The 12,868-nt window shown below is 47.5% G+C and overlaps 5 protein-coding genes across 5 annotated transcripts; 4 read left to right on the forward strand and 1 right to left on the reverse strand.

Moving 5' to 3' along the window:
* Positions 1-136: 136 nt before the first annotated feature.
* BHQ10_005322 (uncharacterized protein) lies at positions 137-1,489 on the forward strand (the record flags this gene model as incomplete). The annotated part of the gene is made up of 3 exons (XM_040877786.1): positions 137-433; positions 486-509; positions 563-1,489. The coding sequence occupies 3 exons, from the start codon at positions 137-139 to the stop codon at positions 1,487-1,489; spliced, it is 1,248 nt and encodes a 415-aa protein (XP_040733826.1).
* A 2,009-nt stretch (positions 1,490-3,498) lies between these two features.
* On the forward strand, positions 3,499-5,023 carry BHQ10_005323 (uncharacterized protein; the record flags this gene model as incomplete). The annotated part of the gene is made up of 4 exons (XM_040877787.1): positions 3,499-3,758; positions 3,808-4,009; positions 4,076-4,639; positions 4,697-5,023. The coding sequence occupies 4 exons, from the start codon at positions 3,499-3,501 to the stop codon at positions 5,021-5,023; spliced, it is 1,353 nt and encodes a 450-aa protein (XP_040733827.1).
* A 268-nt stretch (positions 5,024-5,291) lies between these two features.
* On the forward strand, positions 5,292-6,012 carry BHQ10_005324 (uncharacterized protein; the record flags this gene model as incomplete). The annotated part of the gene is made up of 2 exons (XM_040877788.1): positions 5,292-5,662; positions 5,718-6,012. 2 exons carry the CDS (start codon positions 5,292-5,294, stop codon positions 6,010-6,012), a joined length of 666 nt encoding a protein of 221 aa, XP_040733828.1.
* A 43-nt stretch (positions 6,013-6,055) lies between these two features.
* On the reverse strand, positions 6,056-7,749 carry BHQ10_005325 (uncharacterized protein; the record flags this gene model as incomplete). The annotated part of the gene is made up of 4 exons (XM_040877789.1): positions 6,056-7,310; positions 7,369-7,510; positions 7,564-7,594; positions 7,669-7,749. 4 exons carry the CDS (start codon positions 7,747-7,749, stop codon positions 6,056-6,058), a joined length of 1,509 nt encoding a protein of 502 aa, XP_040733829.1.
* A 656-nt stretch (positions 7,750-8,405) lies between these two features.
* On the forward strand, positions 8,406-10,404 carry BHQ10_005326 (uncharacterized protein; the record flags this gene model as incomplete). Its single annotated transcript, XM_040877790.1, has 4 exons — positions 8,406-8,586; positions 8,657-8,747; positions 9,805-9,911; positions 9,965-10,404. 4 exons carry the CDS (start codon positions 8,406-8,408, stop codon positions 10,402-10,404), a joined length of 819 nt encoding a protein of 272 aa, XP_040733830.1.
* Positions 10,405-12,868: the final 2,464 nt, after the last annotated feature.

A 12,868-nucleotide genomic window follows, 5' to 3' on the forward strand; every position in this document is an offset into this window, starting at 1 on the left:
TTCTGAAGAATCATGACTGAATTCTGGGCGGTGATTGGCCGCCGCAGAGCCAGGACGGCGCCAAAGAAGATAAACGGAGCGGGCCTGTCTGAACTTATCGCAGGAAGGAAGGAACTGTCCCTGCCTAGATTAAATAATGGCCCATCTTACTTCTTCTTCCAATCCCTCTTCTATTCCTGCTTCTCCTAATTTATTATCTTCGTCCAGCCTCTCCACTCTGGTCTCGTCTCTCGTTGCGCCCAGTACTTTTCTGTTCGCCCAACCCGCGACTTCTGCGACTTCTTCGACTTCTGCCGCCACATACAATAATCCCCCGCACACCCAACCGCCGCAACAGGCCCTTGAAACACCGAGACCGACACGAGCAACGTTTGCACAGACAGTCGATATGGACAAACCACAGCAGCCGAGCTCGTTCCAGCAGTTGGAGAAGGTTTTTTCATCTGGCTGAATTCCCTGCACTCTGTCATGCTAACTACTTATAGCTTGGTGAAGGTACCTATGCTACGGTACGCATACAATTCCTAGCCTGTGAAACGGAATATGGACTAAACGGACGCAGGTCTTCAAAGGACGCAACCGCCAGACCGGCGAAATGGTCGCCCTCAAAGAAATTCATCTCGACTCCGAAGAAGGCACCCCCTCCACCGCCATCCGCGAAATCTCCCTCATGAAAGAACTCAAACACGAAAGCATTGTTTCGCTCTACGACGTCATCCACACTGAAAACAAACTCATGCTCGTATTCGAGTACATGGACAGAGACCTGAAACGATACATGGATACAAAAGGGGATCACGGCTCTCTGGACTATGTGACTATCAAATCGTTCATGCACCAACTCATGCGCGGCATTGCGTTTTGTCACGAGAACCGGGTATTGCATCGTGATTTGAAACCTCAGAACCTTCTCATCAATAAGAAGGGACAGCTCAAACTCGCCGATTTCGGTCTTGCACGTGCCTTTGGTATCCCCGTCAACACATTTTCGAATGAGGTCGTGACGCTCTGGTATCGTGCTCCAGACGTTCTGCTCGGAAGTAGGACGTACAACACTAGCATCGATATCTGGTCGGCGGGTTGTATCATGGCAGAAATGTATACTGGTCGACCACTTTTCCCGGGTACGACGAACGAAGACCAGCTGCAAAAGATTTTCAGACTCATGGGCACACCCTCTGAAAGGTCATGGCCTGGTATTTCACAATTTCCCGAATATAAGCCCAATTTCCACGTCTATGCCACCCAAGATTTGAGGCTTATACTACCTCAAATCGACCAGTTGGGCTTGGATCTACTTACTCGAATGCTCCAACTGCGACCGGAGATGAGAATCAGCGCGGCCGATGCGCTGCGACATCCGTGGTTCAATGACCTGCCGCAGTTGCAGGCCCAATTGCAGCAACATCAGCAGCAGCAGCAGCAGCATCAGCAACAAACACAGTTACCGGGTTATGGTGGCATGGTGACAGCGCAGCAGGGCTATTAGTCTGCCAGTTATACGTAATGATGAAAAGCGAAAGAAATGACAGGCAGGCGATACCCGGAACTTCCTCTCAATTGCATTCTGTTTTTTGATGGTTTTTGCATTCGGTCATTTTGGGCATCCATTTCTACTTTACTTCGGTCTCGATCTGTCTAGTCTGTACTCTCAATCGTATAATGATATTCGCCGTGTTATGACCTCATTGTCTTCCAGTCTCCTATCATATAACCCAAATCAGGTAGTGAAAGGGAATTGTCACCTAACTCTGCCGCGGTGGATTCATGACTGGACGGCATGCCGTCCTATCCGCAATATAGTCGGTGTATTAGTCCTTGCACAACGTCAAGTCAAACAACAAACATGTCTTTCACCTTTGAGTTTGCTTGGATGGGGATGGGGAATGGAAATGGAAGGTGCGGTCACACATGAACCACCTATACATCTGTCCAGCGTCAATCATCCTACTTGGATGGTACTCTCTGCCGCCGTTGTGATATTTCTATTTGCAGCTTAAACCGGTCGATGCACCTAGCTAGGCAGAAGAAATAGACGGGCGGGATTGTCCTTGATGAGACTGAGGCGATATTCGTTCGGGTTGCTTTGACTGCTGTATTCGGAGATCCACTGCTCGGTTTGGTTTTGAATAGTCGGTATGGATGAGGGAGTCGGTCTGGATCTTGCTTCTTTTAGGGATTTCGATGTAATGCATTTTGCTCTTGAAAAAAAGATTGTTGTTAATGACGGTGATAATAATCATGAGTCTACTACATGTATGTCCACGGGTATCGACGATGCGTGCTCTGTCGGCACAGTTTCCTGTCTGGAAATTGAAATAAAGAAAAGGTCCCAGCGGCCGGTCCTCTATAGATCGCAACACATCTATGAGGTAAACAGTAGTTCGTATGGTAGGGCCATACTGTCACACTGTTATACTATCTCCACCCACCATCCTAGCTGGGTATACACCCAATCCAGAAAAGGGTAATAAAACTGCCTCGGCTTTACTCTTACTACGTGCCTAAGTAGTATTTAGGTAGGTATTCTCTTTATGAGAAATTTGATCCACAACCAGGCCAGACCCTGGCATGCGGTCGATTAGACCGACATTTCATGCGCGTGTATCACAAGCCCTAATTTCCCGACCACAACCACAAACCACTTAGGGCAGAAACTACTATAATTTACTCGTCCTTTTTTCCCTACCATTACCATATTCGTACAATGGATAGTCTAGCTACAAACACGGCTCATCTCATCTTTGTTCCAACAAGCTCAGCCTGCCGGCACATTCATATACTCACGCAGTTATGTACACCGCAATCCGGCTGAATGGTTCACTGGTCTTAACGGCTTGACCGATATTCCCCCATAACAACCGCGCGGGCTCTGCGCCACCGGGTAAAGAATAATAATACGGGGTAATACTAGTCCCCCCGGTCTTGGATTATATAGACAATCCAATCGGAGAGACCGGGAGTATGTATTGAGGGGGTGGCATACGTGGTGTATAGATGATTGGTGCTGTACCCTTGTGAGACGTGAGTCAGGTATTGCATCCTGGAAAGGGGCTATAGGCCAAGTGCCGTATATGTAGCGTGAATTGATCGAGATTCATTCTAATAGATTAGAAGGGAATGGAAATGGTCGCGGTCAAGGTCTGATCGTGTCACTTACCTCTAAGGAGGCTTGTAGCTCATGTCCGATCACCACACTACGTACGTACCTGCTTCGAATGGCGCGCGTTGTTACATGCGCAAGCTCGAAAGAGGGATATTGAAATCGGCGTTGTGGAAGGTTGTATGCGTGCTTCGGATTATAGAAAAACCCTTTGTGCTCTAGAACCGGGTTTGCATCACCCATATCGTTCGTTTGTGTGTGCTGCCCCTGAGGCATATCTCATGGACATATATTTTGACTCGAGAGATCGATCAGGTAGTCGAGTTTGACTTAGCTGCGAACATAGTCTTGCTCATACTTTCAACAAACCATCATCCCTTGTACTGGTTGAAAGAATGTCCCTCTCCGACGACCAATTCGCCGCCATCACGGCCGCGGAACGAGCAACCTCCGTCCTCTCAGTCATCGGCACCACCATCGTCATCAGCACGTTTCTGTCATCTCCATCATTCCGCAAACCCATCAATCGCGTCGTCTTCTATGCTTCATGGGCAAATGTCCTCACCAATGTCGGGACACTCATCTCACGGACGGCGATTGTGCAAAAGGAGCATGGGGAGGCGCTGTGTCGGTTTCAGGCGTTTATTATCCAGTGGTATGTCTGCCCTTTAATAAGAGAATTGACGCTGATGAAGAGGTGAAAGGTTCATGCCGGCAGATGCATTATGGACATTCGCGATGGCGTTCAACGTCTACCTGACATTTTTTCATAAATATGACGCCGCGAAATTGAGACACTTAGAATGGAAGTATCTTGTGCTGTGTTATGGCCTGCCGTTCATTCCGTCGTTTGTGTACTTTTTCATTTCGTCTAGTTCCAAAGGACCTGTATATGGTTCTGCCACTGTGAGTTCCCATCCCCTCCAGCTTCCTACCTTTCTTTTTGGGAAATCAATCGCTGATGGATGCTAGTTATGGTGCTGGATCGCCGTGGACTGGGACATACTCCGTATCGCCGTCTTCTACGGCCCCGTATGGTTCGTGATTTTGCTCACATTTGCCATTTACGCTCGCGTCGGTATTGACATTGCCCGGAAACGGCGCATGCTTCGAAGCTTCAACGAGGAAGCGAACATGATGATGGATGATCGATTGAATAAATTGTTTGAGATTCATGCTTCCAAAGTGGTGCACGTTACCAGCGAGGCGGCAAATGGGCCAGCTGTGGACGGGCATGCCAATAGCAGCGGCAGTGGCCACAACAACAGCCAGAGCAGCAGCAGTAATGTGAATATTAAGGTCAACAGAAATGCCGACGACGCCAGCAATATAACTACCTTTCCGGCATACTCAGTCACCGTCGCGGGAGGTGAAGCCTTCCCAATACCGCCATCAGCAACATCGACAGTCGGAAGCGCCAGCGTCAAAGTATCGCCGACGTCGCCACGGCGTCACCCAAGGATGGATATCAGTTCAGCTGCGTTTGCATACTTCAAGTATGCTGTCTTATATTTCATCGCCTTGTTGGTCACATGGGTAAGTTCAACGCCCATAAGTGTATTAGTTGAGCAGTTTGCTAAAAGACAATGATAGGTCCCCTCAACAATAAACCGCGTATACAGCCTCATATACCCCAACAACGCCGTCTTCGGCCTCGAATTTGTCTCTGCCTTCGTTCTTCCCTTGCAGGGCTTCTGGAATAGTATCATTTACATCGCTGTCTCGTGGTCGACAGTGATGGACTTTGTGCATCGATTTCGAGCACGAAGACAGCCATCGTCTTCATTGGCTGGTGAGATGAGGTTGAAGCAGTACTTTAGTAATAAGAGTAGCGAGAATGGTGGGAGTCATGTTGGGAGAAGGGTCTCGGATGATACGGAGAGTACGACAAATTTTGCGAGGGATACGGAGGGGTTATAATCCACTAACGATAATATAATCGAGTGGCCAGGTATATATGTATGTATAAAATAAGAAGTTGAAATGGCCTGAAATATTTTGTGAATTGGAAAACATAAAGAATAGAGAAAAATGACCAATAGGAACGGCCCCGCTAGCCTAGGTAATTTGTTTTACGCGTCGCGTTAAGTCGAATTCTCCGCACTAAAACTCCCACTCCTCACGAACTGCGGTTGGGTATCGCAAGTCAATTCATCTGTTCCTGATATACAAAGCGCCTTATATTGCAATGTCAGAATCTCAACAAAACCAGGGGCAACCAGCCTCCCCCTCTCCTCCCCCTCCTGCTCCAGTCCAGTTAACCCCCGGACCGCGCGCATCGCGACTCCAAGACATCTACACCAAAGCCCTCCGCGCAACGCTCAAAGCAAACTCGTACGAAAACTTCGCGTCATGTTTTCCTACCCCCGCCAGACACGTCCCTGCAAGTTTGGAGTCTGTACATCGTCAATTGAACGCAAAACTCGAGGAAGGCGCTACGGCTGAGTTTAACGAGATCATCAAAGAGCGCGAGGTAATCAAGGGATTGAATGAGTTGGATAGACTGGTCGGCGAAGCGAGACGGAGAAAAAGTCAGGAGGAGAGTGAGAGTGATGTGCCGTACGTTTACTCCTACGCTATATCGCCTCTCGAAGAGTCTAGCTAACGAAGGTAGTCCACATATGCTCGACGCAGAGGGTCTCTACAAAGCCCATTTAACACCGTACCTGCAAGAAGCGCAGGTCGCGCTCAGCGCCAAGATCGAAACTGCTCAGTCACAGAATGCGGCGCTTGCGGAGAAAGTGCTAGCTCAAAGAAAAGAGATCGAGTTATTACTATCGGGTCTAGAAGCTGTGATGGCTGATTTGGAGGGTTCGGCAAAGACGTCGACCAAGTACAGCAAGGCGCATAATCTACGACAGGAAAGCTTGCAGATTGACGAGGAGATGAAAATGCAGACCGACTCTTGATATCACGGTAATCGAACGCCATATACAATTTACAACGACATGCTCACGTGAGCAGCGACTCCGCATCGGTTAGTCCGACTAATCCATCTTCGATCATTTCTTGCGCAATGCCCATCACCTTTTCCGACTCTACGCTTCTCAGTTGGTCCAATTTGGTCTTGTCTCCGGCCAGCGCTGCAGCGAGCGATTCCTTGCAGGAACCTTCCTTTTCTTGCTCTGCGTCGCCGTCTCTTCGCGCCAAAGCAGCAGCGCCACGGTAATATGTCTGCGCGTTTTTCAACAGTGTCGCCGCATTTTCGTCTGCCACGGAGTAACTCCACGGAGGTCTGCCCAACTGCCACCGCGACATTTCGGCGTCTCCTCTGGCGATGTGAATTTTCGGCACGTTGTCTGCACTGGCTAATTTTGAAGCCGCGGTCAACGCCTCCAAGGCTGCAGTCAATGCCTGCCAACGCGAAACGAGCGACTTTTGCACTTCTTCAATAGTACCCGCTGGAGGATTATCTGCAATTGCAGAGTTGAACGATATAAGGGCCTCTGCTTTACTGCAAAGACCTTCGGGGTTGTCTGAGAGGTCCAACTCAGGCGGAAATGCGCCGCTCAGCTCTCTCTGATACGTCTCTACATCGGCTCTTCCACTTCGGTACAATACGTCCGTCAGTGCTGCCACAAATATCGCGCGAGCTAGTGCAACTTCCTGTTCTCTGTCTGTGCCTTCGACATACGCCGCGATTCTCGTTCTCAACAAGTCGTACGAGTATTCTTCCACCCACGCCAGACCACTACCGCCATCGAGGGCCAACAGACCGCATAACGTCGCCAAAGTCTCCAGCTGTGCAACGGCCGTATCAACCAGTGTATCCTTCGTGACCGGCTCCACCACAGCAGCCCACTCTTCTTGCGCAGGTGTCTCTGACTCTGTATCCATCTCTTCTCCTTCCGGTTCTTCGGTCTCGATCTGCGGAACCTCCCCAGCTTCCAATATCTTGATTTGTTCCTGCGACTCGGTATATCGGAGCTCCTGCACGACCAAACACCTCTGAAACAACTCCAACGCCTCATTCAGATATTTCATCGCTTCCTGGATACGACTTTCATTAGGCCGTTTGGATTCAGTCAACGCCTCTGCAAGACTCGTCAAAACCTGCGCCGTGTTGAACAGGACATCCGCATTATCTTGATCGAGTACGAGCGCGTCGCGATGCGATTGTAGAGCGATATGGAGGATTTTGATTTGCGGTGCGGGGAGCTGGGTAGCTAGTTTGGGATGTTGAGTGATTTCGTACTGAACGCGGGCTCTATAGATAATCAGTATTTCTTTCAAACGGTAGTCAATCCAGAAGACTGTGTACATACTTGTTGTATGCCAAATCGAACGATGTGGGATACTTGGCAAGCCCATTATCGTAAATCTCAATGGCGCGCATGAAGAATCGCATGGCTTTGACGGCATCGCCAGCGCGCCATTTCTCGCCGCCTTCTTCCTGGTCAACGCCAGCTAGGCCTCGTTAGCTAGATCATACCCTGCTAAAGATGGGATTTCATATATACCGGCTAGAAACTCATCGGCAGTTTCGGGGTCCTGCAGTAGACAAACAGTCAGTCCACCTCCAACCTCGACACAACTGCGGGGAAGATAAAAAAAAAGTCACGTACAGCATGCTGGTTTCTGCCCTTTTTCTTGGACTTATTTTTCGCATTGTTGACTTCTTTGAGAAGAGATTTCCCTTTCGGCATTTTGCACAAGATTCTGTGGTCCCGTGTAGAGAAGTTGCTGTTGGAGAAATATTATGACCTGTCGAGATCGTCATTTGTTTTTGGAGGAGAATGTTCTGGCCAATCATGATGGAGTTTACCCCACCAACCCTAGGTTAACCCTAGACGCATTTCGAGTTTGTATCGATGTTTTACGATACACCTAGAAATGGCATGTTTCTACGTAATTTTACACTCAAAATACAGTGATAGATACGGTTGGTCTTGGCCGCCTTGATAAGAGCACAACGCAATTGTTGATCCCAGCAAGCTCAAATATGTATTCTCAACTTTGCCCTGTTGGTCTCCTGTATCAGATGATTCGTCTCACTCTCGGTCAATGAACGGAAGCCAGGCACTATAGCTTGAATACAGGAGCCTAAACGGAGGGGAAGGCGTCCAGTCCGTTCTTGCGATGCCTTTCGTGCTATAAAGATGTGATATTGCTGGCTCTTGGACCAATTACCTGCCTGTTAAAGCCTTCTGATGATAGATTGCGTGTGATAATGGGTACCCAAAGCGCAAGTGGTGTACGCATCAGAATTTAGAATACGTTCTCCCCGGAATCATGGCCGTTTGGTACAGAAGCGCTGTAACATTTCGCCGATGTGAGATGTTTCCGACGTTATAACACAAGTATGAGCACGCCCAAAATCTCCAATTTTCAGGATGCCAATTGGGCAATGTTTGCACTTTTGATGGATATTGTGACTGCGCTTGTCATGATGTCTGATGTCAAGGATGAGATTGACGTTGAGTTTAGTGGTATTGATTTGCGGACTACGCGGCTCATTTATATCTTCCAGGGAATTGAAACAGGTATGAAAACTGTTCATCCCATGGACTCGTCTGGTACCGTTCTCTAATCAAAGCTTACTTTGCCATGCAGGAATGCTAGAAGTCAACGCCGCAATTTTCTCGGATAGCTTCGAGAATCTTCACACGCACGAAATTGACTGGGCACCGGACGTACTCACATGGTACGTGGATGGAACATCAGCACGCACATTGGAAGAACACACAAAATACAACTCAACAACCATTTCCTACGGGTAGCCTCAATCCCCATCTCGTGTCGAGCTATCTGTGTGCCTAGTTTATAGCTCCTGTGAAGGTATGCCATATCTTCAATAAAGCTGTAATGACCTTTGTATGTGGCAGTAAATTGGTGAAGGCTAATATTCCATCGAAGAATAGTTCTAGTATTTGATATTAACAATTCTCCGCCGTCAGGACAGAATCTCAGCTTTTTACAGGGGGCGATATAAAAGTTGTACTCAATATTCCAGTTATTGATATCCACAAACGATATGCGGCTCTCTGACGAGATTCATGCTAGTTTGCTGCAATCTGGTGAGATTGATATATCCCGTGGGCAATATAGAGATAAAAATTTATCCAGATTTTGGTTGACATCACATCAATGCGTGGATCATTGGTGCAAGCTGATGATTGCTCCTAAGGTCGCGAGCAAGTCTTTGTCGTCTCGCACCACGCCATATCTAGCCATGTTTGATGGTGCATTGCACCTCCCAGTTTGCGGTGTTCCATATTTTGGCTCTTCTATCATCTGAAGCTGACAGAAACCGCTTCCCATCCGGTGTATAGCTAATGTGATATATGCGTGTTGCATGTACCTTGATCTTATCCTCCAATTTCCCACTGACAACGTTCTATGTCCATAAATACTTTCCCCTTGCAGCTTTCAGACTGCCGCTATCAGGCGAGAAGTAGACACTGTTTATCCACGTCTGTGGAGTTGGAGTACTTCATCAGCTCTTCCGGACAGTGCGGCTCGGTATGGTGAGTTGGGAAGGCTTTCTTTTCTATATATGGTGTTCCTCCTCGCTAAACAATGAGTAGGTCTATGTGGCAATGACTATGAACAAGAAAAACCCGTTCTCCGATACAGAGTGGCTTAGTAATCCCTTTCTAGAAAGGACAAAGTCACCCTGGGATGAACTTGTAGACATTTTTCTACTACTACCGGAGCTTTTGACTATAATGAAACAAGCAATGGTTGATTGGAGAACCCAGCCAAAGCTTCACGAAGCCTTACTTCGAACTTTTCGACAGCTCGTTGCATGGCGTACAGCGTACTTACCACACGGCGGAGGAAGTGACTTTTGTGCGGATGGGATTCAGTATGGGTCGACATGGGATCACTTGCTAACCCCGCTACAAACGTCCTTTTCAGACCCCAACTGTGCGGCTATGAGCGCGCTCTATCACGCGGCCTGTATACTGGCGTCCATGGTGTTCCTTGGCATTTATCCCAATTTTCTGGGTGTCGAGAGCCGTGTATCTCAGCATTCTGCATCAGTGCTTTCCGCGGTCAGCTACATCGATGTGAAAACCGGGCATACGGGAAGCGGTGCATTGACTACTACTATTTTACCACTCAGGGTGGTTAATCGCTGGAGTACGGACCCAATGTTGAGAAACGTCGTCCACAAAATTCTACTAGCATGGGGGGATGATATTGGCTCCAGAAACATGGATGCTGTCTCCTTTGCCGCTCCATTATACAACAATTTCAAAGCCGGCATGATGGATCCCACTGTACAGATCTACTATGGTGATATTATCACTCATGTTTGCCCTTTTCAACTGGCTTCTAGACAAAACTTCATTTAGCGATATTCTTCGAACAGGTATTCTTGGTTGGAGAGGGTGTGTAGGGGGTATAATAGCATCATGAGTATAAAAATTTGATTCAGCCTACATTGCATATTGTATTCTTTATTGCCCGTCTGTATTCTCTGCTTCTTCCAGCATCGACTCGGTCTTTCTGCGTATTGCATGGTTCGGAGACTAGTAACGTCACGTATAAGTCTATTTTTTAAATATGACATATGGATTGCATGATGCCCTTGCCTCTTAATCGACGCAGCTGCTTAATGGTAGCACGCACCTTTATAGCTGCGCACCGGAGACAACGCAAAACGTCTCAGCATCCGACCAATGAGTGACATTCATCTCACCGGCACAATTAGCTGCATAGCAAAGTTCCATGTTGTTGTTGTGGTAGTGGTACCTTATTTTCGTAAATGCTGTCTGACCCTATTGCCTTCGGCGAGAACCGTGAACCCATATTAAATAGATCTTGAAGTAGCTTAGCTTTCCATCAAGAGCCATAAAGCCCGCCGGTCCATCGTGCCGCCGGATAATGGCTTCAAATATCAATACATGATGCTCGAGTAGACTTTAAGCGGAGACTCGCCTTGCCAGTCGTTCATTGAGTTGATACAAGTCCCAGTTGTTCCCCAATTCAAAAGAGACTTCATACACGAAAGCGGAGTGCCATTCCAAGCTGGTGATAAGTTGCTGTATTTGCATTACCCATTTGATTTGTTATCGATCAATTTGGGAAGATGGACGGTCACCTGAGGCTATTTTTAATAAATAATTTCCAAAGCGACTGGTAGAACAGCCTTTACGAAACAGTATAACGGACTATGCAACTCCAGTTCATGTCAATACACAAGTAAAGACTTAGGCTCACTGATGAACTAGATAATTTACCCTATGAAAAATGTGTTGATGGTGTAGACTGTCGAGGGTAATCGTGAAAATTTGTTAATGTTCCACGAAAGTAACCGCGTTTCAAAGCCGCCCACCAGCCGACTTAATTGAGCTTCCCCCCTCTGCAGTTTTCCGCCACTCCAATACTTTTGTACAGCCTTGATGAATCATGGCATCGTATTTTGAAGCCCAACCGATATCTGTGATATTTCTGACGCTCTTGATGATGTATTGTCCTAGTTCGCAAGCATCGATGATGGCGGTTTTAGCACCCATACGTCGGAGTGGAACATGAGCACGAATGGTCAATACGATGTGATACCAGTGGGAAGTATGGTATATACCATAGAATGAGCAAAATCGCCCACTGATGTTACTCTGCCTTTGGGTAGAGCATGATCTGGCAAAATTGTCTCGGGTAAGCTGAGAGGAGGCTAGTAAATATCAACAAGCTCAGTCAGCCGGACCGCGTTCGTCATGAACGACGTCAGGCCATACGTAAATTTGACAGCGCGGTCAAGCAACCCTTGACGGCTGGCTCTTTTTGTCCATGCCTGCTCAGCCACTGGATCTTGCCTTGGAATGCCCGGCTCCAGTTGAACAAGATCTTGCCATTATCCAGGTACTCCACAAGGGTAACATAAAATTTTAGTCCCTGTCTCGCACAGATAACGCCGGTGTTACCACGTTCAAGCAGCGGCTCTTAGTGCTCTTTAGATAGAGCAACTAGCCCGTGGATATGAACATACTTACTTGGGGTCGGTTTAAATCCAGGCAAGAGATGGCTACGGACCACCGAGTTGGACTCGTCTGCCCCGACAAGAAGATTTCCATAGCTCTTGCAACCGTCTTCGAAGTGACCGGTCACTCTCATCCTCTTCATAGCAATAGAAATTTCCGAACTGGACCTCAGCATGACGCATAAGTCCTTGTCGAAATGAATTGCGATTGGCAGTCACCTCATGTCCAAGCTGACCGACATTTGCATTTCCAACCACTCCCAATAGCTCATGTGTTGTCGCATCGTAAAAGGCAAATTCGTTAGTTTTACCAAAAGCATGATTCGGGCTGTAATTTCGAACGTCATTTACGTCGTCCGGCAGCACGGGCTCGATCTCATCGAGGCACCTAAGAGATCGTTCAATTCTGAGCAAACAGGTAGAACGCAAAAACAACAAAGAAGACTAGAAGCGTGCAAATCCAATGATATAGACCATCCTTGCCTTCGACTTCCGTCATCGCATTCGAAAATCTCGAAACTGATGCCTTCTTTTCTAAGAACCTGCCCCGGAGACCCCGGCCCCAATAATTAGGACCTTGAAATCAGAATTATGAGCACTCATGTTTCTCTGCCATGAATAGAGTAAGGCTTGTGAACTGGGATGTAAGATGTTCTTTATTGTGTCTATACAAAAATTAAAGCAGGCCAGAATTGGCGAATGGCTAACAAACAGTCACAACTTTATACCGTAGCCTCGAAAATGAATGCTGTAACTACGAGGGAGATATTATCCACTATTTTCGATACTAAAGTTACTATCAACTATGGGTAATTCTCATACTTACTTCCACGTCT

This window comes from Talaromyces amestolkiae (assembly GCF_001896365.1).
Source record: "Talaromyces amestolkiae strain CIB chromosome Unknown scaffold9.1, whole genome shotgun sequence".
Taxonomy (NCBI): Eukaryota; Fungi; Ascomycota; class Eurotiomycetes; order Eurotiales; family Trichocomaceae; genus Talaromyces; species Talaromyces amestolkiae.